Source organism: Nerophis ophidion, linkage group LG08 (genome assembly GCF_033978795.1).
Source record: "Nerophis ophidion isolate RoL-2023_Sa linkage group LG08, RoL_Noph_v1.0, whole genome shotgun sequence".
NCBI classification, from domain to species: Eukaryota; Metazoa; Chordata; class Actinopteri; order Syngnathiformes; family Syngnathidae; genus Nerophis; species Nerophis ophidion.
This window is the reverse complement of record NC_084618.1, coordinates 66,427,529-66,452,848: the sequence shown is the minus strand read 5'-3', so window position 1 is coordinate 66,452,848 and position 25,320 is coordinate 66,427,529. Positions and strand designations below refer to the sequence as shown.

The 25,320-nt window shown below is 39.9% G+C and overlaps 2 protein-coding genes across 2 annotated transcripts in view; one reads left to right on the top strand and one right to left on the bottom strand.

Annotated features, from left to right (window-relative positions):
- The window catches only part of pkmyt1 (protein kinase, membrane associated tyrosine/threonine 1), a 14,857-nt gene extending 5,021 nt beyond the window's left edge, over positions 1 to 9,836 (bottom strand). The window contains exons 1-3 of the mRNA XM_061909481.1: positions 9,438 to 9,836; positions 1,191 to 1,597; positions 883 to 1,120 (exon numbers count right to left, since the gene is read on the bottom strand). Coding sequence (XP_061765465.1) covers positions 883 to 1,120; positions 1,191 to 1,597; positions 9,438 to 9,450 — 658 coding nt within the window. The 5' untranslated portion in view covers positions 9,451 to 9,836. The remainder of the gene's footprint in view (positions 1 to 882; positions 1,121 to 1,190; positions 1,598 to 9,437) is intronic.
- Positions 9,555 to 25,320, top strand: LOC133558251 (elongin-B-like). The gene is made up of 4 exons (XM_061909482.1): positions 9,555 to 9,712; positions 20,891 to 21,025; positions 21,090 to 21,198; positions 24,488 to 25,320. The coding sequence occupies exons 1-4, from the start codon at positions 9,710 to 9,712 to the stop codon at positions 24,598 to 24,600; spliced, it is 360 nt and encodes a 119-aa protein (XP_061765466.1). The 5' UTR covers positions 9,555 to 9,709; the 3' UTR covers positions 24,601 to 25,320.

Sequence of the window (25,320 nt, the reverse complement as noted above, 5' to 3'; positions counted from 1 at the left end):
TTTTCACTAATTTTCTCCTTATCTGTTTCACCATCACACGTTCTGAAATTTGCATGCATGTTGCACGGCCCATTTAATTTTTTATACAATTGTGAGAAGCCATAATCCAGATTAAAACTTGTTTTGTGGTCCAGCCCTAATATCAACATGATATTTAAACTACTTTCTTATTTTATTTTATTCCATACAACTCATAGAGCAAAATAAAGTCAATAGTACACAGTAAGCACAAAGCACAAATCCATACTCATTTAAATCCTTTGGTTTTGACCCTCAATGTTCTCCTGAGTCAAGGGCTTTAAGGCTCTAAGGCTTTATTCCATAAATTTCTAAACATCCATCCATTTTCTACCGCTTGTCCCGTTTGGGGTCGCGGGGGTGCTGGAGCCTATACATGTCAACAACAAAAATATTTTGAGATGGTAAAAATAGCAATCTAATCACTCCAGCGTTTATCATATACTGATACTACCCTTTGTAACAACACTACCAATCTATGGATTGATTTGTTTTCTTCTTATAGGTATGCCTGGCAGTACCTGCTAAACAGTAACAAAGGTGCCCAACAGTTGTTATATTATCCGCTTTCTGATTCTTAATAATCTACCTGTTAATAGCTGCTTATTTTCCGCTGTAAATAAGCACTTATTGTTTGTGTTGTTTCAAGGTAGTTTAACAATTAGCTTGCCTAGTCGTGCTTGTGCTTACTCTGTGTGCCCCAGTGATAATGATATGTGTAAAAATGTTTGTTTATTTACCATAATAGAGGATTATTGACTTAGTGGAGCACCTTCACACAGTGTATGAAGATATAAAGATATATGTCCGATGCTTGATGCCCAGCAGCCAACCCTATACATCACATTGCATTATGGCGCTTACCCAGGCAGGGTGGCTGATTTTCAGCATGAAGCAGCAAACTGTTGCGACATAGTTCTGTCTGGATGTACAGCCGTTCACTCTCCTCCCAAGCTGCCACTAAGTTGAGGATGTGAGGGTGTGGACAGAGGCATTCGTGGTCCCTTGCCTCCTTTACCCTGCGGTTTCTGTCTTTGCTGCCTCTGAAACGATTGACAGAGCGTTTCACAGCATACTGGCAACCGTCCTGGAGGCTTTGCACCTTGAAACAACAAAACAGAACATTAGTGTCTGACATCTGTGACGATGCTAGATTTTCCACCAAATCTCACCTTGTAGACTTCACCAAAAGAACCCCTTCCAAGCATGCCCAACATAGTGAAGCACTGATTAAAATATGACTGCTGCTTTTTGGGGTCATACACAGACTCCGGAGGAGGCGACTGACTGAGAGAGGAGGACAGCGGTGTCCAGGGGGTCATTTTCTGGGGGAACACATGTCTCACAAAAGGGCATTCTTTAGATTGTTGTAGCGTCTGAGGACAGTGCGCCAAGTGAGCAGGGGATGATGTGGACGAATTGGACGTGGATGAGGAGGAGAAGGGCAAGCGGCGCTTTTTTAAGGAGAAGGACTGCTCGGCCTGGGCGAAGTGGGTTGGGAGTGGGAGTATGCTGGACACTGTTGTCTCCACTGTCACCGACATTGTATCCTTCAGTTGCTTTCTTCGCAGGCAGCAATCTGTCACAGACGACACACACACAAATGTTACTAAGCAGAAAAGCCCTGGGAAACACAACCAATGATTAAAGAGAATTAATTACAACATTGATTCTCAAACTGTGGTTAAAGTACCACTGGTGATACTTTGGCTGCATCGAGTGTCATACAGTATTTATCAACAAGTATGTTGGACAAATTGACAACACAGTAAACTGCATAACACTTTAATTGACTAGGGCAAGGGAGATGTGTATTTTCTTTCAGCCTACTTCTTATAAACACCAATTTAGCCCACTTACCCTTTAAAACCATATAATTTTCAATGCAGAATAACAAATGCAGTGACTTTATTCATGATATGTCCTGAGCTGAGGTCATGCACCAACCTACTGTTTTATAAGGGTATCCGTTTTATTCAATTTTTATTACTATATATGTGTTTTGTTATACTGTTTGTCTGATGTTGGTGCTGTCTAAATTGAACTTTTTGGGGGCCTGTGGTGGAAATTAGCCTTTCACTACAATCTGGTACATCATTTACATTTTATATGGTCATTAATGTGCATTGTCCCATGTACCAAAGGTACAGTATAAAAAATGGTGTGTCTTGTGCAGGAGAATAAAAACTACGGCCCGCTAGCCGCATTTGGTCCACTGGCGTCTTCAATGCGACCAGCAAGACTTCACAAGTTTAACAAGAAGACAGACACATCGTGTCTTAACCTATGGCTTCCTCCCACCTCCAAAAGCATGCACCTGGGGGTAGATTGATTGGCAACACTAAATTGGCCCTCGTGTGTGAATCTGAGTGTGAATGTTGTCTGTCTATCTGTGTTGGCCCTTTGATGAGGGGGCGACTTGTCCTGGGTGTACTCCGTCTTCCGCCCGAATGCAGCTGAGATAGGCTCCAGCACCCCCCGTGCCCCCAAAAGGGACAAGCGGTAGGAAATGGATGGATGGATGTATCATGCAGGATTATACCCAGTACTGCATCCTTATTGTTTACTCCTGCTTTCCTCATGTTTGATTGAGGTGACATATGCTAAGAGCTGTTTACCAGAGGTGCAACAGTACAGGTAACCCACCCTAAGGTCCGTACCTAGTTTTAGGGCCACGGTTTTGCTTCCTTTATGGTACATTTTGTGGGGGTAAATAGAACAGGTTGTTTCCCTCTCAAAGCTATTTTGTTTATTAAGTATTATTGTAATTTTAAAAATCTGGTTGTGGAACACAGGACCAGATTTATACCCTCGCAAGGGTACTGGAGTGGGCATGGGAGTTTTCTCAACAAGTCCACATGTGTTTTGTGGATTTGGAAAAGGCATTTGATTGTGTACTGTGCAGTGTCCTGTGGGTGGTGCTCCAGAAGTACAGGGTCCGTTGCTACGGGCCATACTGTCCCTGTACAAGCAGAGCAGGAGTGTGGTTCGCATTGCCGGTAGTAAGTCAGACATGCTCCCAGTGGACGTTGGACTCCGTGAGGACTGCCCTTTGTCACCGGTCCTGTTCATTGTCTTTATGGACAAAATTTCTAGGCGCAGTCAGGGTGTGGAGGGTTTCCAGTTTGGTGGTCAGAGGATCGAATCTCTGCTTTTTGCAGATGATGAGGTCCTGGTGGCTTCAACAGGCTGGGACCTTCAGCGTTTACTGGGGCCGTTTTCAGCCGAGTGTGAAGCTTCTGGGACGAGGATCGGCACCTCCAAATCTGAGTCCATGGTTCTCAGTAGGAAAAGGGTGGACTGCACCCCTCAGGTCTGGAGTGAAGTTCTGCCTCAAGTGGAGGAGTTCAAGTATCTCTGGGTCTTGTTCACGAGTGAGGGAAGAATGGAACGAGAGATTGACAGACGGATTGGTGCAGTGACTGCAGTGATGCAGTCATTGTATCGGTCTGTTGTGGTGAAGAAGGAGCTAAACCAGACGGTAAAAAGCTGTTGATTTACTGGTCAGTCTCCGTTCCTACCCTCACCTATGGGCACAAATTTTGGGTAATGACCGAAAGGACAAGGTTACGTGTACAAGTGGCAGAAATTAGTTTCCTCCGCAGGGTGTCTGGTATCACCCTCAAAGATAGGGTGAAGAGCTTGGTCATACGGGAGACACACGTCGAGAGGAGCCTCCTGGACGCCTCCCTGGTGAGGTGTTTCGGGCATGTCCTGCTGGGGGGAGGCCTTGGGGCAGACCTAGGACATGATGGAGGGACTATGTCTCACAGCTGGCCTGGGAACGCCTCGGTATACCCCGCTTTGGAACAAGAGGAGGTGGCCAGGCACAGGGAAGTCTGGGCATCTCTGCTTAGACTGCAGCCGCCGCAACCCGGACTTGGATAAGTGGCCGAAAAATGGATGAATGGATGGATCGATGGAAGTATTATTTAAGTACAATTGCTGTCGTGAATACTAAAATAATTTGATTTCAAGTTGACATTTCGTAAACAACACTTTCAAACGGTATATTATTTGTATTCTTTAATTATTTATACACATCAGTGCTTTGGCAAACAAGCAGTGACCCACATTGTGGAGTTTTTAAAACTCGAATGTTGTATCTTATATTGAATGAAAATACATTAAAGTGCTGATTTAAACTTAAGTACTGTAAAATAATATGTACCAACACAAAGAACAAGTTTATGATAATTTCAGGAAGAAAAAAAATTGTTATCCACAAACCAACAAAAAGAACACAAAGTGTCAGCAGACTTTTTCTTTTATACCGGTATACGGGTATTAGTGTGCCTGTTATTCAAACAGCCTGGACATGTTTCTTTTAGTACATGTTATATTAGAGAAATGGAATGTTTTCAGATACTTAAACAAAAAGTCTTATAGAAAAATATTTATACCGGTACATAAAAATGCCTTTACTGATTAAATTAATGGGTGAGTTAATTCTCCCAGTCGGGACCAATACAGTCATACAGAAGTTTTCGGAGTGCCTGCAAGTCTGCATTTGGGGCAGGATTACTGGGTGGCTGCAGCAGATAGAGAAACTGAAGTCGCTGCTCCTTTTAAATGTTGTGTTTCAATTTCCATGCCAATATTTGTCATATTTCTTCATTTTGTTCTTTTGGGGCGCACATTCAGCTGTGTAATTAAAATTAATTACGTCGACTTTTGCGAAGGTGGAATGAGATGTTCGTGCACACGGACACACTTTTACACAAACACACAGAGGATCATGGTCAATATAGGTGGATTATTCCGTGCAGGATTGTACCATTGTTGCTTCCCTACTGTGGTAATTTGAAAAGACATTTACGCCATGTTTGATCGAGGAAATATGCTAACAGCTGATCACCGTGATCAAACTTAAATTAATCGATATCAACAATCACGATCATATAATTGCCCAGCCCTATATCGATTAATACTGTAACGACCAGCTGGTGTTAATGTTTAATGTTTGTGTGGTTTGGATTTGATGTTAGTTTTTCCCATGTTTGCAAGCACAGCTTCCGTGCCTTAAAGGTGATTGGCAGAGAATGAGGAAGTGTTGTGTGTCAGGTGAAGCGCGTACTAAATATTTACTGAATGGAGAAAAAATTAAGAAAACATGAATCGTTTTCCCCCAAGCCATTTGCACTACATTTGTAGATGGTGTGTTATTATATTATCTAATCAACTAATTAATTAAATGGCTTAAATTTTTTCTTCAGATTGCATTTTTTTTGTCTTGACAAGAAAATTAAAAATTACGAACTGTGTAATGCTGCATATAAACATTTCTCCGTGGGTTTGGTGAGCAACTTTCGCCTGGGTCGTCAAATGATCTAGAGCAGGGGTCACCAATGCGGTGCCCGCGGGCACCAGGTAGCCCGTAAGGACCAGATGAGTAGCCCGCTGGCCTGTTCTATAAATACCTCAAATAGCAGCACTTACCAGAGAGCTGCCTGTATTTTTTTTTTTTTTTACTAGCAAGCTGGTCTCGCTTTGCTCGACATTTTTAATTCTAAGAGAGACAAAACTCAAACAGAATTTGAAAATCCAAGAAAATATTTTAAAGACTTGGTCTTCACTTGTTTTAATAAATATATTAATTTTTTTACTTTGCTTCTCATAACTTTCAGAAAGACAATTTTAGAGAAAATATACAACCTTAAAAATGATTTGAGGATTTTTAAACACATATACCTTGTTACCTTTTAAATTCCTTTCTCTTCTTTCCTGACAATTTAAAATTTAAAGCCCACCAGGCTGCACCAAACTTTTGGTGCATTGTTGACACAGAAAAGTACAGTGGTGTATGTGCAGCAGCTATGAAGGTTGCAAGCCTGTTTGGTTCAACTTATCCTTGTGAATCAGCCTTTTCTGACATGAACTTCATCAAGAACAAACACAGAACACGCCTCACTGATGCTCATCTGCAAGATTCACTCAGAGTTGCAGTGTCAAGTTACACACCAGAGTACAACACACTAGTTAACGCCATGCAACATTTGGTGTCCACTTAAAAGTGTGACATGATGTATTTAAAAATTTGAGAGTTTACTTTTGTATTTTACATGAGTTATTATTTGTACAAACATGGTGCAAAGTAATTCATGATTTGTTAAAAAATGTTAGTGGCTAGCTAGTTAAAATGGGATATTGTGATTTCACAAGACTGTCTAAGAAGTGATCATTTGAAAATGTGCACTTAGAGAAAATATAAAAATAAAGTGTTGCATATTGATATTTATCTGTTTCTATATATATTTATTGTGAGAAATCATTAAGATGATCAGTGTTTCCACAAAGATAAATATAATTAATTATTAATAATAAAATATAGTTAAAGGTAAATTGAGCAAATTGGCTATTTATGGCAATTTATTGAAGTGTGTATCAAACTGGTAGCCCTTTGCATTAATCAGTACCCAAGAAGTAGCTCTTGGTTTCAAAAAGGTTGGTGACCCCTAATCTAGAGCCTGTCAATACTTGTACTTGGGGGTGGTTGTTTTCCCGAGATGCAAGTGAACTTGGACCAGAGATGGCATGAAGGTAAAGACATCTTTTATTTTAACACAATAACTGCACAAAAAAAGGCAAATAAAAGGCGCGCACAAAAACTTGGCTGTGTAAACAAAACTCGCACTAAGGCAAAACTATGAAAATCAAACAAAACCTCGCACTGTGGCATAAATAACGAGAAAACGTACTTTGGAACAGAACGAGAACGGGACATGGATCATTGGCATGGATTACAAGGTGCGTAGCAGGTGATGGAGGGTGTGAAGGAGGTGATGTTGCCAGGTTGACTACATTGCAACTGTGGCTTAAATAATACTGTGGTGATTAGTGAAAACAGGTGTGAGACATGATGACAGGTGAAAACTAATGGGTAGTCATGGTGACAAAACAAACCAGGAAGTGCAAAAACAGGAACTGAGTGGCCAAAAAACAAACAGAACATGACTAAAACAAAACATGATCACATATACATGACACATTTGGTCCAGTAGCAAATGTGTCATGGACCGGTACCTGGACCAGGGATTTGGCACCACTGATTTACAGCTTCTAATGAATGAGTCTACTAAAGTTGGGTCCTTGGCAGTTCTGCCTTCTTGTAAGGCAGTGTTTTTCAATCACTGTGCTGAAGCACAGAAGTGTGCTGTGAGATACAGTTTGGTGTGCCGTGGGAGATTATCTAATTTCACTTATTTGGGTTCAAAATATTTTTTGAAAACAAGTAATTATAGTCTGCAAATTATGTGTTGTTGTTGTTGTTGAGTGTCGGTACTGTCTAGAACTCGGCAGAGTAGCCATGTAATACTCTTCCATATCAGTAGGTGGCAGCCAGTAGCTAATTGCTTTGTATATGTCGGAAACAGCGTGCAGGTAAAAACGTGTCTAATGTTTAAACCAAAAATAAACAAAAGGTGAGTGCCGCTAAGAAAAGGCATTGAAGCTTAGGGAAGGCTATACAGAACGAAGCTAATACAGAACTGGCTACAAACTAAACAAAAGCAGAATGCTGGACGACGGCAAAGACTTACTGTGGTGCAAAGACGGCGTCCACCATGTACATCTGAACATGACATGACAATCCACAATGTCCCACAAAGAAGGATAAAAACAACTGAAATGTTCTTGATCGCTCAAACAAAGTAGATGTGGTATCGTTCAAAGGAAGACATGAAACTGCTACAGGAGAATACCAAAACAGAAATAGAAAAAGACACCAAAATAGGAGCGCAAGACAAGAACTAAAACACTACACACAGGAAAACAGCAAATAACTCAAAATAAGTCATGGCCTGATGTGACAGGTGGTGATAGTACACCTATTTCGAGACAAGAGCTATATTGATGCATGGTATAAAGTCATATCCAACAATAGCGACAACGACTTTTCACTGTCAACGGAGTTTCTTTTTCTAATGATTTTGCAACGCAAAAAACTTGACTTGGCTCAAAAAAGGTTGAAAAACACTGTTGTAAGGGACCACTCTTTATTGTGTTATCACTAAGATGCAATGACAAACCAAGAAAAAACACCTTAACAAAGAAGGCACATCATCATAAAGGGCACAAAGAGGGACGTTCAAGAGGCAACGGTGCTTCAAATACACATCATTAGAAAACACCATAAGGCATGATGGAAAATGGAAAGTACTTCCTAGCAACACTACAGTATATTACATTGCGGGAGCAAAAAATGTTTTTCTTGTGGTCGTTATCTGGTTTAAAACTACTACACTACACCATTACGGAACTGTTTAAGTAAGTACACTTCACGTCTTTTGTGTATCCCCTACCGCAGTGGTTCTCAACCTTTTTTCAGTGATATACGCCCTGTGAACATTGTTTTAATTCAAGTACCCCCTAATCAGAGCGAAGCATTTTTGGTTGAAAAAAACAGATAAAGAAGTAAAATACAGCACTATGTTATCAGTTTCTGATTTATTAAATTGTATAACAGTGCAAAATATTGCTCATTTGTGGTGGTCTTTCTTGAACTATTTGGAAAAAAAGTTATATAAATAACTAAAAACTAGTTGAAAAATAAACAAGTGATTCAATTATAAATAAAGGTTTCTACACATAGAAGTAATCATCAACTTAAAGTGCCCTCTTTGGGGATTGTAATAGAGATCCATCCGGATTCATGAACTTAATTCTAAACATTTCTTCAGAAAAAAAGAAATCTTTAACATCAATATTTATGGAACATGTCCACAAAAAAAATCTAGCTGTCAACACTGAATATTGCATTGTTGCATTTCTTTTCAGTTTATGAACTTACATTCATATTTCGTTGAAATATTACTCAATACATTTTTTTTATAAAGGATTTTTGAATTATTGCTATTTTTAGAATATTTTAAATAAATCTCACGTACCCCTCGGCATACCTTTAAGTACCCCCAGTGGTACGCGTACCCTCATTTGAGAACCGGCCTACCTAACCATCCTGCTGGACAAGTTGTTTACATGCACTCTTCAGGCATGTAAACACTTCTGGTACTGACAAGTTCATTTGATTGAAACTTTTATTAGTAGATTGCACAGTACAGTACATATTCCGTACAATTGACCACTAAATGGCAACACCCGAATACGAGTTTCAACTTGTTTAAGTCGGGGTCCACGTTATCACATTCATGGTAAGAATATTGATACTAGTATCTGTTGTATTTATATTGGCACAAAAAACAATGATGTAGCAATATGACGACAGAACTTGACAATTGTCCGAATAAGTAAAATAGCGTTGAGCCGTGGCCGTTTTCAAAAACATTAACCGTGGCGCTAGCTCGTTAACGTACAGTCAACACGTCACGTAGCAAATACATTCTAAGTGTCCGCCCACGAGTAAGTCACATTTATAACAACTTTAAGTGTATGTGTGTAAGTAAAGGACGTTTCACACTGACCATAATTCAGCATTAATCCCAAAAAGCAAGGGTGTCTTCCAAGACAGTGGCGCCCACTGAGCAATCATCTCCGTCGTCTGCTGGAGTGACGCATCTGAGCGCGCTCGCGCCAAATTCTGAAAATAACCGTACGTGGACGTGCGCACTGGTCTTTCGTGAATACAGCGTGCTCCTTTCAATTACGCAATCGCCGTAAACCGCGCCGGCGCAGTCTGGGGGGTTCTGCTGCACTACTGGGCTGGCGCATCGGGCTAGCTAGCTGATTACTTGAGATGGTAAGTGCATGTTTTTACTCACTTTTGTGTCATATTACTACCTCGATAGATTCCCGGCGTTAACCTTCAGTGGTCGGTGTCCAAACAACGACGCGAGCGGCACATAAAAACAGACATATAAGTAATTAAATGCGAGCTTGTGCTAAGTTTGCTATGTTAGCTTCGCCTTCCCGTCAACCAACAGCGAGGTAAATTAGCCTGGCCAACCTTGGGGGTGATGTAATTTCACTCAAGTTAGACACTCATCTTTGGGAAGTAGACTAACTTTATACTCTTGCTGTCATAAAATTTATTTTTAGCCGCGAAACATCACCTCGGTATGACCCAAGTTTGCATTTTGAATCAGCTGCTTGTCACCATTAGCTCACTGTTGCTAGCGTTTGGAATAATGCCAGAAACCCTAATTTCCGGTAAGCAGATTTGTCATGGGTATGAAAGTAATCATTCACATTACTAATTTATTCTCTGAAAAAAGTCTACCTTATGCATACCTAGTCAACGACCTAATTTGTTGACATTATTTTAGGAAAACACTTAAAACTTAAACATTGAACCCTCAATTATTTAAGTAGATGAGGCAATTCCTGAAGGAACTGCGTGTGAATGCTCCAATGCTGAAGTTGAACTGAAATGCTGATAGAATTTAGTATGAAGGTAAGAATAGTTTGAATGTAGAAATGGTTTGAACTAGGGCTGGGCGATATCGCCTGTTTTTTAATATCTCTATATTTTTAGGCCATATCGCGATATCAATCAATCAATGTTTATTTATATAGCCCTAAATCACTAGTGTCTCAAAGGGCTGCACAAACCACAACAACATCCTCGGTAGAGCCCACATAAGGGCAAGGAAAACTCACCCCAGTGGACGTCAGTGACAGTGATGACTATGAGAAACCTTGAAGAGGACCGCATATGTGGGCAACCTCCCACCCCCCTAGGGGACCGAAAGCAATGGATGTCGAGCGGGTCTAACATGATACTGTGAAAGTTCAATCCATCGTGGATCCAACACAGTAGCGAGAGTCACGTCCATAGTGGAGCCAACAGGAAACCATCCCAAGCGGAGGCGGTTCAGCAGCGCAGAGATGTCCCCAGTCGATACGCAGGCGAGCGGTCCATCCTGGGTCCCGACTCTGGACGAGCGGTCCATCCTGGGTCCCGACTCTGGACAGCCAGTACTTCATGCATGGCCACCGGACCGGACCCCCTCCACAAGGGAGAGTGGGACAGAGGAGAAAAAGAAAAGAAAGCAGATCAACTGGTCTAAAAAGGGGGTGTATTTAAAGACTAGAGTATACAAATGAGTTTTAAGGTGAGTCTTAAATGCTTCTACTGAGTTAGCATCTCGAACGGTTACAGGGAGGGCATTCCAGAGTACTGGAGCCCGAACGGAAAACGCTCTATAGCCCGCAGACTTTTTTTGGGCTCTGGGAATCACTAATAAGCCGGAGTCCTTTGAACGCAGATTTCTTGCCGGGACATATGGTACAATACAATCGGCAAGATAGGTTGGAGCTAGACCGTGTAGTATTTTATACGTAAGTAGTAAAACCTTAAAGTCACATCTTAAGTGCACAGGAAGCCAGTGCAGGTGAGCCAGTACAGGCGTAATATGATCAAACCTTCTTGTTCTTGTCAAAAGTGTAGCAGCCGCATTTTGTACCAACTGTAATCTTTTAATGCTAGACATGGGGAGACCCGAAAATAATACGTTACAATAATCGAGACGAGACGTAACAAACGCATGGATAATGATCTCGGCGTCGTTAGTGGACAAAATGGAGCGAATTTTTGCGATATTACGGAGATGAAAGAAGGCCGTTTTAGTAACATTCTTAATGGGTGACTAAAACGAGAGAGTTGAGTCGAAGATAATACCCAGATTCTTTACTGAGTCGCCTTGTTTAATTGTTTGGTTGTCAATTGTTAAAGTTGTATTATTTAATAAATGTCGGTCTACAGCAGGACCGATAATCAGCATTTCCGTTTTTTTGGCGTTGAGTTGCAAAAAGTTAGTGGACATCCATTGTTTAATTTCATTAAGACATGCCTCCAGCTGACTACAATCCGGCGTGTTGGTCAGCTTTAGGGGCATGTAGAGTTGGGTGTCATCAGCATAACAGTGAAAGCTAACACCGTATTTGCGTATGATGTCACCTAGCGGCAGCATGTAGATGCTGAAGAGTGCAGGGCAAAGGACCGAAGCCTGGGGAACTCCACACGTTACCTTAACATAGTCCGAGATCACATTGTTATGGGAGATGCACTGCATCCTGTCAGTAAGATATACGATCTATATCTCGATATTTTGCCTTGGCGTTGAATGAACAGTTGATACATATAATCACAGCAGTATGATGATTCTATGTGTCTACATTAAAACATTCTTATTCATACAGCAATAATATATGCTAATTCAAAACTTTCATGCAGAGAAGAAAATCACAATTAAGTCAATTGACCAAAACTGTATTTATCGAATAGTTACTAAGCAGTGGCACAAACGTTCATGTCATTTCCAAAACAGAAAGTGCAAGATTGTCAGAGACATTTTAAGTGTCAAATATAAATGAACTGCATAATAGGAAATCAAATAGTATTCGTCCTTTGCTATGTGGTAGGTTACTAGGGACGTTATTCTCTTCATTCTCTAGCAGGTGACTTTTCATATGATGCTACATATTAGCAGTGATGCTACTTTTTATAGCAACGCTTTTGGCACACACTTGACAATTTACGGTTGTCTTTTCGACATATTCCCACTTGAAGCCAAACCACCGCCAGACGATGGAACCCCTGCTGTTTTTTTGGGAATTCATTCTTTCTTCATTCACTCCTTCTTTCTCTCGTATTACCACTCTCATGGCTCCACTAGCATCACAGCTAACGTTACCCATGCTGCTACCGCTCTGCCGGGAGAGGGCGTATACGTATGTGACGTATTGATTGATTGATTGATTGATACTTTTATTAGTAGATTGCACATTTCAGTACATATTCTGTCCAATTCACCACTAAATGGTAACACCTGAATAAGTTTTTCAACTTGTTTAAGTCGGGTCCACGTTAATCAATTCATGGTATGACGTGACAGTATGTGACGTATGTAAGAAAGTGCGCTTGTCTATGAGAAGGAGAGACAGGAACGAGTGAGGAGAGCCTGTCATGTAATGCCCGCAGTTAAAAGCAACTGCGTGAGAACTCGTATACTCGAATATCACAATCTAGTCATTTTCTATATCGCACAGAGACAAACCCGCAATATATTGTGTATATCGATATATCGCCCAGCCCTTGTTTGAATGTTGAAGAGCTGACGCTGAACTGAAAAGCTAATGGAATGTAGGGTGAATGTAGAAATGGATTGAATTTTGAAACTGTTTAAATGCTGAAATGGTTTGAATGTTAAAATTGTTTGAATGTTGAAAAGCTTGCGCTAAACTGAAATACTAGAGAAATTTCGAAATGGTTAAAATGTTAAAATAGAAGGTTAAGAGGTGAAGAGCAAACGCTGTACTGAAATGTAGTATGAATCTCGGTATAGTCATACTTGCCAACCTTGAGACCTCCAAATTCGGAAGATGGGGTAGCGGGGGGTGTAAAGATTTTTAATAATTTCTTATGTATATATACAGTGAATAAAATAAGTATTTGAACACCCTGCTATTTTGCAAGTTGTCCCACTTAGAAATCATGGAGGGGTCTGTAATTTACACGGTAGGTGCATGTCCACTGTATGAGAGATAACCTGAAAAGAAAAATCCAGAAATCACAATCTATGATTTTTTTAACAATTTATTTGTGTGATAAAGCTAAAAATAAGTATTTGAACACCAACATTAATATTTGGTAGAGTAGCCTTTGTTTGCGATTACAGAGGTCAAAAGTTTCCTATAGTACTTCACAAGGTTTGCACAGACTGCAGGAGGGATTTTGGTCCACACAGATCTTCTCGAGATCAGTCAGGTTTCTGGGCTGTCGCTGAGTAACACAGACTATCAGCTCCCTCCACCGATTTTCAATTGTATTTAGGTCTGGAGACTGGCTTGGCCACTCCGGAACCTTGATATGGTTCTTACGAAGCCACTTCTTGGTTTTCCTGGCTGTGTGCTTTGGGTCATTGTCATGTTGGAAGATCCAGCCACGACTCATCTTCAATGATCTGACTGAGGGAAGGAGGTTTTGGGCCAAAATCTCACAATACATGGCTTCAGTCATCCTCTCCTTAATACAGTACAGTTGTCCTGTCCCATGAGCAGAAAAACACCCCCAAAGCATGATGCTACCACCCCAATGCTTCACAGTAGGGATTGTGTTCTTGGGATGGTACGCATCATTCTTCTTCCTCCAAACACGGGTAATGGAATTATGACCAAAAAGGTCAATTTTGGTCTCATCTGTCCACAAAACTTTATCCCATGACTCATCTGGATCATCTAAATGGTCATTGGCAAACTTAAGAAGGGCGTTAACATGTGCTGGTTTAAGCAGGGGAACCTTCCATGCCATGCATGATTTCAAACCATGACGTCTTAGTGTATTACCAACAGTGACAATGGAAACCGTGGTCCCAGCTCTTTTCAGGTCAATGACCAAGTCCTTCCGTGTAGTCCTGGGCTGATTCCTCACCTTTCCTAACATCATTGAGACCCCTCAAAATGATATCTTGGATGGGGCTCCACTCGGATTGAGATTTACCGTCATGTTTAGCTTTTTCCATTTCCTAATGATTGCTCCAACAGTGGACCTTTTTTCACCAAGCTGCTTGGCAATTTCTCCGGAACCCTTTCCATCCTTGTGGAGTTGTACAATTTTGTCTCTGGTGTCTTTGGACAGCTCTTTGCTCTTAGCCATGCTGAATGTTTGGGTCTTACTGATTTTATGGGGTGGACATTTGTCTTTATGCAGCTAACGACCTCAGACAGGTGCATCTGATTCAGGATAATACAGTGGAGTGGAGGAGGACTTTTAAAGGCGGACTAACAGGTCTTTGAGGGTCAGAATTCTAGCTGATGGACAGGTGTTCAAATACTTATTTTCATCTGTATCACACAAATAAATTGTTAAAAAAAATTATAGATTGTGATTTCTGGATTTTTCTTTTTAGGTTATCTCTAATACAGTGGACATGCACCTAACGTGAAAATTTCATTCCCCTCATTAATTTCTAAGTGGGAGAACTTGCAAAATAGCAGGGTGCTCAAATACTTATTTTCTTCACTGTAAAGAATACGTTAATGAATGAGTATATCCATTCGGCCACCGTGTTCAATGGAGAAGACTGATCTACAAAATTTGCAGGCAGCATACCCCTTCCCCTTCGAGCTGTCCTAGATGAACTGAAATTATTTTTTTCCAATCATTTTGGAACTTGCAAGCGTACTTCTTCTTACTCGTCGTCGCCATGTGTCTTCTTCGTTCTTCTGCTTTGTCGCAGTTTTGAAGCAGTGCATGATGGGAATCCGGATGTTGTGTGTCAGTCTATTAACGTGCCGGCTGGAATAAACATACGCTGAGAAATAGCTCCGTACCTGCCTACTTTGTGGGTTATAGAAATCTATGTATAACAGAGACATACATAGTAGTCTCCTTTTCAGGTGAGAGAGGACACTAAAGGCAGTTCCTTTAAGGCCCGGCCCAAATATTGTTGTCTGGGTGGAAATCGGGAGAAATTCGGGAGCATGTTTGCCCCCGGGAGAGTTTCGGGAGGGGCACCGAAATTTGTGAGAAAATCGGGCGGGTTGGCAAGTATTCTATAGTTAGGAGAGTTACCATACTTTCCGAGGTTACAAAGTAACGTAATTTATATATTCTAGCTATGACATTAGCTTAAATGTTGGCATAACAACTCCTCATGCTAACAGGGTAACAGCTAGCATACTTTTAACATGGTACCAAATAACAAAATCCATGGCTACTAGGTTTACATTGTACAATATTAGCTAAAATGCTAGAAAGAAAACATTAACTTGCTAACATACTTCTAAGATAGAGGTAAGTAACAAATACATGTTTATTGGGTTAAAAAAATACGAAACTAAGTAAAAATGCTTGCATAAATCATTAACATGTTAACATTAGCATGGTAACAATGAAACAGCTAGCATACTTTTAAGATGGCACCAAGTAACAGAATCCATGGTTATTTGGTTGAAAAGAACAAAATTAGTTAAAGTGTTAGCATGCTAAAATTAGCATAGTAACAGGGGAACACTTAACATACTTACAGTATAATATGGCACCAAGTAACGGAATCCATGATTATTGGGTTTAAAATGTACAAAATTAGCTAATATGCTAGCATAAAATGGTAGCGTGCTATTATTGAAATGCTAAAGTTAGCATTCTAATAGGTGAAAGGCTTGCATACGTTTTAAGATGCTCGCATAAACTATTAGCATGCTAACAGTAGTAAGATTCCAGTGGAATAGCTAGCATACTTGTAGATAGATAGATAGATAGTACTTTATTTATTCCTTCAGGAGAGTTCCTTCAGGAAAATTGACATTTTCAGCACAATTGTAGGATGGCACCAAGACACCAAGTCATACCAAAGACTATAAAAATGGGACCCATTACCTCCCTGCTTGGCACTCAGCATCAAGGGTCGTAATTGGGGGTTATATCACCAAAAATGATTCCCGGGTGCAGCCACCGCTGCTGCTCACTGCTCCCCTCACCTCCCATGGGGTGATCAAGGGTGATGGGTCAAATGCGGAAAATAATTTCGCCACACCTAGTGTGTGTGTGTGACAATCATTGGTACTTTTAAAATTAAAAAGTAACAAAATCCAATATTATTAGATTTAAAATGTAAACAAATTGCTAAAATACAAGCATAACCATTAGTATACTAATATTAGCACACTAATATTAGCGTGCTAACAGGTGAAAGGCTAGCATGCTTTTAAGATGGCACCAAGTAACTGAATTCATGATTAGGTTAAAAAGTAAGAATTTAGCTCACAAGCTAGCATAGAATGTTAGAATGCTAACATCAGCATAGTAGTAACATTTTTAATTGAGAAATTGTATTACGGATTTTTGTGAAAAACTGGAATTTTTGTGAAAAACTGGAATTTTTCTAGTTAAAAAAAAAACGGTTAAAAAAAGGGTTTGAAAAAACAGGAATTCCTGGTATTCCTGGAATGTATTTTAGCTTGGAAAAATAATAGTTTGAATGTCCAGGATGAGTGGAATATCTTGAAGGTGGAATTGTTTAACTCGGTTGAAAAGTGTAAATTAGCAAGGTATGTGTCATGTTTCTTCTACAGAAAATTTATTAAAACCAAAAAATTATCATTTTTTTCATCTTTTTCCATTTTCACACATCTCAAAGAGGTCCAGGGAACCACTAGGGAGGCGCTTCTAGAGCCATGGGTGGCTTAGACTATGTTCACACTGCAGTGTTTGAGGCCCAATTCCTATTTTTGTTAAATCAAATCTTTTGATGTGGTTTACCAAAAAATATGTTACCTCTATGTATGTCTAATATGAAATAAATGCATAGGTAAAACCTGTAAGCGTGCGCACGAAAATGATGTCGAACGCGGGGCCCAAAGATGATTCCGGAATTCCTGTTGAAGTCAGTCCTTGCACATTTATGGCAACTTTTAAAGAGTTTGTGCAAACGGAGTCAACCATTATTCTTTCATGTAGGAGATTAGGAAAGAGGGCAATCATTTTAACGATGGTATTTTCTTATTGCGGCATCTGTACCTAAGAGTGTGTGGAGGAGGAGACAGAGCGGTGGAACATGCGGACAATATTCTTTGTTTTAATCCCTTTTAAAGGGGAACATTATCACAATTTCAAAAGGGTTAAAAACAAGAAAAATCAGTTCCCAGTGGCTTGTTGTATTTTTTGAATTTTTTTTCAAAATTTTACCGGTCTCGGAATATCCCTAAATAAAGCTTTAAAGTGCATTATTTTCGCTATCTTCGAAACCACTATCCATTTCCCTTTGACGTCACACAGTGCTGCCAATGTAAACAATGGGAATACCACAGCAAGATATAGTGACATTAGCTCGGATTATAACTCGGATTTCAGCGACTTAAGCGATTCAACAGATTGCGCATGTATTGAAACAGATGGTTGGAGTATGAAAGTATTGAAGAAGAAACTGAAGCTATTGAGCGAATAGCTATGGACGCTATTCATAGCCATAGCATGGCCGAATAGCCGCGTTAGCATCGCCGGTAAAATGTGCGTACCAAACGAAAAGGACTTTCGCATCTTGTGACACTGGAGCAACTTAAATCCGTCGATTGGTAAGTGTTTTTTTCGCATTAAATGTGGGTGGAAGGAAACGTAATATAGTTGCAAATGCATCTACAGGTTATCCATACATCTCTGTACCATGTCTGCTTTAGCACCGCCGGTAAATAGCATGTTAGCATCGATTAGCATAGCATGTTAGCATCGATTGGCTGGCAGTCAACATCAACAAAACTCACCTTTGTGATTTCGTTGACTATCGTTGCAAATGCATCTGCATGTTATTCATACATCTCTGTGCCATGTCTGCCTTAGCATCGCCGGTAAAATGTGGAGACACTCTGGCCCATTCAATGGGGGTCTGGCGGCAGACACTTTCGCATCTTCGGGCCAGTGGTGCAACTTGAATCCCTCCCTGTTGGTGTTGTTACACCCTCCGACAACACACCGTCGAGGCATGATGTCTCCAAGGTTCCAAAAAATAGTCAAAAAAACTGAAAATAACAGAGCTGAGACCCGGTGTTTGTAATGTGTTGAAAATGAAAATGGTGGCTGTATAACCTCGGTGACGTCACATTCTGACGTCATCGCCTCCAGCGCGATAAACAGAAAGGCGTTTAATTCGCCAAAATTCACCCATTTAGAGTTCGGAAATCGGTTAAAAAAATATATGGTCTTTTTTCTGCACCATCAAGGTATATATTGACGCTTACATAGGTCTGTTGATAATGTTCCCCTTTAAAGCATCATATTTTCGCCACTGAATGTGTTTTCGGATTCTTTGTCCAGCATTTATATTTGTTCCTGTTTGTTTTGGTGTATAATTGTGTTGTCACCTTTTGATGACTTATAGGTCAGATGAACGCCACCTGAATGTTTAGACTGCAGTCAAATACATATACTGTTTGTATCTACTTAAAAAAGAGACCTGGGTCGGATTTGAAAAATATACAGAATTGAACTCTTCACGTGGACATTAAAAAAATCAGATACCTGTGAAAAATGTAGCAACACAACTGGAAATTAAGCTGCACACTTTGAATGGAAAAAAGTAGACATAAAATTTTAACCTAATGCATTCTATCTAGGGCTGCAACGTTTCATCGATAAATGTAAATTTAAATAAGCTTTGATTTATATTCTATTGCTTTGATTATTCGTTTAATTAATGTAACGAATAAACACTATTGAAACCTGGCATTTTAAATACTTGGACATCATTTCCTGCTGTAATAGAGCGCTCTGCTGGTGTGTGGGTGCCGTGCAACCCTGACTTGGGCTCAAGCCCAGTGGCCCCACCCAATCAGGGGCCGCTGATTTTGACGGCGGAATGCAATGATTTGTGTTCGTAGGTGTCGATCACAAACCGCTCAGCTCTCCAGGCTGCGTTGATTTTCTTACTAGTCCGAGCGAGGCGTGAACCCAGGTTGTCGGTGTATAAGGCCAGTGTGCTACTACTGAGCTAAAAGCACAGGCAGTCTCCCAGCTCTATTGCACTCACACAGATTTGCATGCGTCCATCGCAAAGTAAATATGTTCGTTAACTAATGAGGATAACCCCCTTAGGCCCGGGGGCCTCTCTCAGGTTAAGACAGCCCTATTTGCAGTTATCTGAGTCGCGGCAAACAACAGAAAGATTTTGGGGGGGTTTTAATTATTGCACACATACAAAAAGTGCAATATAAATTTTGATGATTTACTCTTATTAAAAAAGAATGAAGGTTATGGTAAGCTGAACATTTTTTATTTCAACTTGAGGATGTTAAGATAAACGGTAATAATGATAACCATGGTAAAAGTCCTCACAGTTAGTGTTACCATTTTAAATGAAAATCATCGAAAAACCGTGAATGATAACTGCACTTTGACAAACTCACGGATTGACTCGAGCCAGCATGCTAGCCTTAATACTAACATAAATACAATAGATATTAACGTCTTTCCCCACTAAGAAATGACACCCCAATCTTAACTTATGTTACTACTTTCATAAACACATTTCTGCCTGAGCAACTTAGATATTCAATTGTGCTCTTTAAACTTACCAGCTGCACTCTTTTTGTTGAGAGCGTTTGTTTTATACTTAGAAGAATACAAGAATGAGGTGTTCTTCGGGTGCGTTCAAGGACCGTTGGACAGAGTAGGATGCAACAACAACTGCCGGAAATGATAGTTAATAGATTTAATTTTTTATGCACCTTTTGTTTAAATACATTTTAAAGTGTTACTGTGCTACAATACAAACCAATATTTGAAATGATAAAGGCTTAGCCATAAAAGCAGATGTCATACTAAGACTAAAACACTATCAGTGAATCATTAAAAAGAAAAACAGAAAACATGCAAACTAGTGTTGTTTTTTTATAGTGTGTCAATTTATTTTAATTATTTAGGGTTAGGCTTAACCTAAAAAAAACTTTGTGAAAAGATTTCAGTGTGTTTATAAGTACTTTTTGTACACATTCAACAATAGCATTATAATAACGATAAGCGTGATAAATTTGGTCACGATAACTGTGAAACTCTGAAATCTTCATATCATTACATTCCTATTTCAAATATTTTCCCTAAAATACGGATTGAAAATAAAGTTTCTTATCCGATTACTCGATTAATCAAATAAACCGTTAGATTACTTGATAACTAAAATAATCAAAAAGATGCAGCTTTAGTTGTAACAGTGGAAGATAAATGTGAGATTTAAAAAAATGCGTTGTAATGGGACATTTTGTGTGCATTGTTGCCTGTTTGGACTAAAAATAATCAAAAGTGCTCAATTTTGAAAATAAATTACCACCTTGCGTATACATAGTTTGAAAATGAAAAACTAAATTACACAAAGTGTCCATCTGTGTCACAGGACTTCCTTAATCCCTCCTCTTAAATCCCGATTATGACTCTATCCCCATGAATATTCCATCCTGTCGCCTTTCACCCTCCTGCTTTTTCTTACAGGATGTGTTCTTAATGATCCGGCGTCACAAGACCACAATCTTCACAGATGCCAAGGAGTCCACCACAGTCTATGAACTAAAGCGTATTGTCGAGGGAATTCTTAAGAGACCGCCCGAGGACCAGCGGCTCTACAAAGTGAGTTAACTGAAAAGAATACATTTGTAAGAAGTCAGTGGCTGATGTATCAGTTATTTCACAGGATGACAAGATGCTAGAAGACAGCAAGACTCTGGGTGACAGTGGATTTACCAACCAGACCGCCAGACCACAGGCCCCAGCTACAGTTGGTCTGGCTTTCAGAATCAATGGCAAGTAAACATTTTGTAGAGATTGCAAACTACCCCTCAAAAAGTTGAGAGAATGCTGACATGTTAGCTTAACCAGTCTGGGGAATCTCACTCCATTGACTTTCATTTGTTTCTGGGTTTCTTACACATTTCTTTTATTTGTAGCAACCCGCCACGAAAAAATTTGGACCACCACAAATAACAATTTTTTTATAGTTTGTGTTTACAAGACAATTTGAATTTTTTTTGTTGGGAGGGAGGTCTGACTTCCAGTCCACTTTGTTTAAATTTCTGCAGCCTATTTAGGCAGCAAAGTAGTTAGTTACAAAATGGTGCACCCTGCGCTGTTGTGGAGGCTCCTTCGGTTAATATGTGTGATATTGTTTTAAAAAAAAAAAATATATATATATATATATATATATATATATATATATATATTCTACCTATTGTAAATAATTGAAATAAATAATCTGTTCCGCAGTCAAACTGTCACTATCAGAAAATATATTCTTAAGTAAAATACATGTATGAAGAAAAAAAGTTGGTATTTATTAATAACAATAACACACTGCGATGAGTTGGCGACTTGTCAAGGGTGTACCCCGCCTTCCGCCCGATTGTAACTGAGATAGGCACCAGCGACCCCAAAGGTAATTAACGGTAGAAATGGATGGATGGATGGAACACACTAAGTTTTAGCTTTAAATTATAGAAGCTTTAAACAAATTTAAAAATTGCTTGCTACACAAATGTAAAAAAGCTATGTGCTAAAAAGTTCTGCCTTATGTGCCTGATAAGGGATGTCATAACTTAGGTCTGTGTATTAAGTTATTGTCACCAAACAAAACACACGAACAAAAAGCGTGAATAGGGCAAAGTTAATCTTGTCTTTCTTGTTGATCTGCATGTAGTGTGGTGAAGCACGCTGAGGCCTTGTGACAAGACCTTCAGCTCTTTGACAAACATTTTTATACTGCATCCTCTTAAAGCAGTAAAGTGCTTATGTCACATACAGGATCTTCGACTTGTCTTTTGAAACTGGGTTTAAAAAAGAAGTGCTCTTGTAGTGTGGGTCTCTAAATAGTAGTGCGCTCCTTTCTGCAGTGGGCCCTTAAAACTGCAGAACCCTCCTGTCATATTCAGCAACTTTGACTTGACTTTTCTAGTCTGTTCTTAAAACAGTGTAATGTTCTGTCATTTAGAGAAACTTTGACTTGCCTTTTTTAGCAGAAGGCCCTTGAAAACAGCATAACAGGCCTTTCATATAGAGCAGTGTTTCTTAATCATAGGGCCGGGTCCCATTATTGGGCTGCGAGCACCCCCTAGAGGGCCGCCAAAAATATCTTTCTCAGCTGTGGTCTGTATGGATCGCAGCAATACTCAATTGTGATGCATAAACATATAAATTATTATTATTAATAATAATGTATTTATTTATTTTAGCATAGTGTAATTGTGTGTACATTCATTTTTCATCAGTTTTTATGAGTTCCTTCTTTTGCAGTATATTTGATCATTTTTGTAACCAGCCCGACCTAAGCCTTGATAATAATCTGTCATTAACACACTTTCATAGCATTTGACAAGGTTTATCCTGTTAAACAGTAAGTAGGTTGGATATAATTATTGAATAGCATTAAAATCAAAAGTAAGATTACTAATTAAGTATTAACATTTGATTAAGTCCCGGGGCCCTCTGTAGTGGAAAAGTTGGGCCCCGAGGTCGAAAAGTTTGAGAACTTTTGATTTTGAGGATCTTTGAACTGCCTTTTTGCAATAGGTCCTTAAAAACAGTAGAGCGCTTTTGTCATATCAATGATCTTTGACTTGCCTTTATGCACAAGGGCCTTAAAAACAGCAGTGCTCTTCTAGCATATAGAGCAGGGGTCCCCACACTTCTTCTGCAGGTGAGCTACTTTTAAATTGACCAAGTTGAGGGGATCTACCTCATTCATATAGATCATTTATATGTTTTTATTTATGAAACATACGTTTTTGTTAACAGATTAAAGGTTTTTAATGATAATGCAATAATGTTTAACAAATATAGAGTCCTTTCTTTCATGGAGACAAGAATATAAGTTGGAGTATTACCTGATTCGGATGACTTGCATTGGTTGGAATCAGACAGAAGTGCGGATAACGTCGGCATTTTCAAATGGAGGAGAACAAAAGTCCTCCTTTCTGTCCAATACCACATGAAAGTGGTTGGTTTTTTGCATCATATTTGTCCAGCTCCCATACTCGTTTTTATACACTTTACAAGAAATCCATTAGCTCCGTAGCTTGCGAGCTTGTGCACGCCAGCTTTCTGAGACCCTTATTTTGTTAGCGCAGGCAAGAGGAAGCAGCACTTTTATTGTGAAGATAGGAACCGTGCAGTCGGTCTTTAGAGTTTTGACAGCAGGTACAGCGTGAATGTGTTGAAATAAAAAGTGTTTCTCGCCTTCCTGTCTATCACTTTTTCTTAATAATGAGCTCGCAGCAGCCAGTGTCATCTCACAAGACCCTCAGGTGTCGTGAATGTCAATCAAGTGACGAAAGTGACGTCTTGGTGAAGATTGATGATCGCTAATTTTTAGGTCTATTTTTTTAAATGCCTGGCTGCCGATCGTCTAACACAACCTCCGCGATCGACCGGTAGCTCGCGATTGACGTAATGGGCACCCCTGATATAGAGGATGTTTGACTTGCTTTTTTTTTAGCAGAAGATCCCAGATGGTCACGTCTTATAGAGGACATTTGACTTGCCTTTTTTTCAGTAGGTCCTTGAACAACAGCATAGCCATCCTGTCGTAGGGAGGATCTTTGACTTTGCATTAACAGTAGGTCCTTAAACAACAGAGCACTCCTGTCATATCAATGATTTTTGACTTGCCTTTTTGCAGTAGCTCCCTGAAAACAGCAGAGCACACCTGTCATGTTGAGGATCTACGACTAGTCTTCTTGCAGCGGTTGGCTTAAAACCTGCATGGTAGTCCGGTCATATTTCAATCGATCAATCAATGAAAGTTTATTTACAATAGCCCTTAAATACAAATGCCTCAAAGGGCTTCACAAACCACAACGACATCCTTGGATCTGATCCCACGTCCGAGCAAGAAAAAACTCAACCCAATGGGAACAATGACAAACCTTGGTGGGACTGCGGATGTGGGGAATGGATGCCGAGTGGGTTTGGTAATAATGCATGTCGACAAGTCGGAGCTTCGACATCAATGAACAATATAGTGGGTGTTTGACTTGTCGTTTTGCAGTGAGGGCTTCTGACATATATCAGATCTTTTACCGGGTCTCCTCTCCCCTCCAGATGAGATGTTTGAGCAGCTGCACATCGAGGCCTTCTCCAGCCCCCCTGAACTCCCCGATGTGATGAAGCCTCAGGATTCGAGTAGCACTGCCAATGAACAAGCTGTGCAGTGATTGCCCAGAGTTCTGGAAGAATGTGTGTGTATATGTGGATTAACTGCATTGAAGAAATAGTGGTTGGAGGATATGTAGTGTCATTTCACTTGATGGACGGGGACATTATGGGTAACCACGCCTGTCCATGTTACTTTCATGCTATCACCGCAGCAGTCCCTCATTTACTTCACACGTCAGGTCTTTTTTATTTTATTTTTTTTAGTAAATTTCCACTTTGGTTCTCCTCCTCCACTTTGGCTCCAATCTTGAGTGGTTTTGAAAGTGTGAGTGAATGTGTGTGTGTTTGTGTGAGACTTGTTATAATTATTTTCATTAATATTTTGGAAAAAGTGAAGGTGTAGTAGCGTAGAAGTCAAAAGCATGGGTAAGCAGTGTGGTGTGTAAATGAGGGTTGGGGTGGGGGTGGGTACTGCATGACCGAGAGGGCTTTATCTTCACATGTTATAGTTTCCTTATACGTCATGTGGTACATGTCTAAAAAATACTTTTGTTCAAGTTATTGTTGTCTTTTTGTGTCATCACTGCGTCAGTTTTTTTGTTTCATTTCCCCACCCAAGGCCAAAGCCAGGTACACCTCGGACCCAAGAGGAAAGTTATTTTAGAAAGTCTTTCAATCACAAGTCATCCTTTTTAGCATCATTGTAAACCCCCGAAAACAACATTATACCCTGTGACTGTGAGCTTGCTCAATTAAAGGTTTTCCTTTTTAGTTTTTTA

Coding starts and splice junctions, on each gene's coding strand:
- LOC133558251 (XM_061909482.1), top strand. Junction 21,026..21,089: donor AGGACCAGCGGCTCTACAAA/GTGAGTTAACTG, acceptor GTTATTTCACAG/GATGACAAGATGCTAGAAGA. Junction 21,199..24,487: donor TCTGGCTTTCAGAATCAATG/GCAAGTAAACAT, acceptor TCTCCCCTCCAG/ATGAGATGTTTGAGCAGCTG.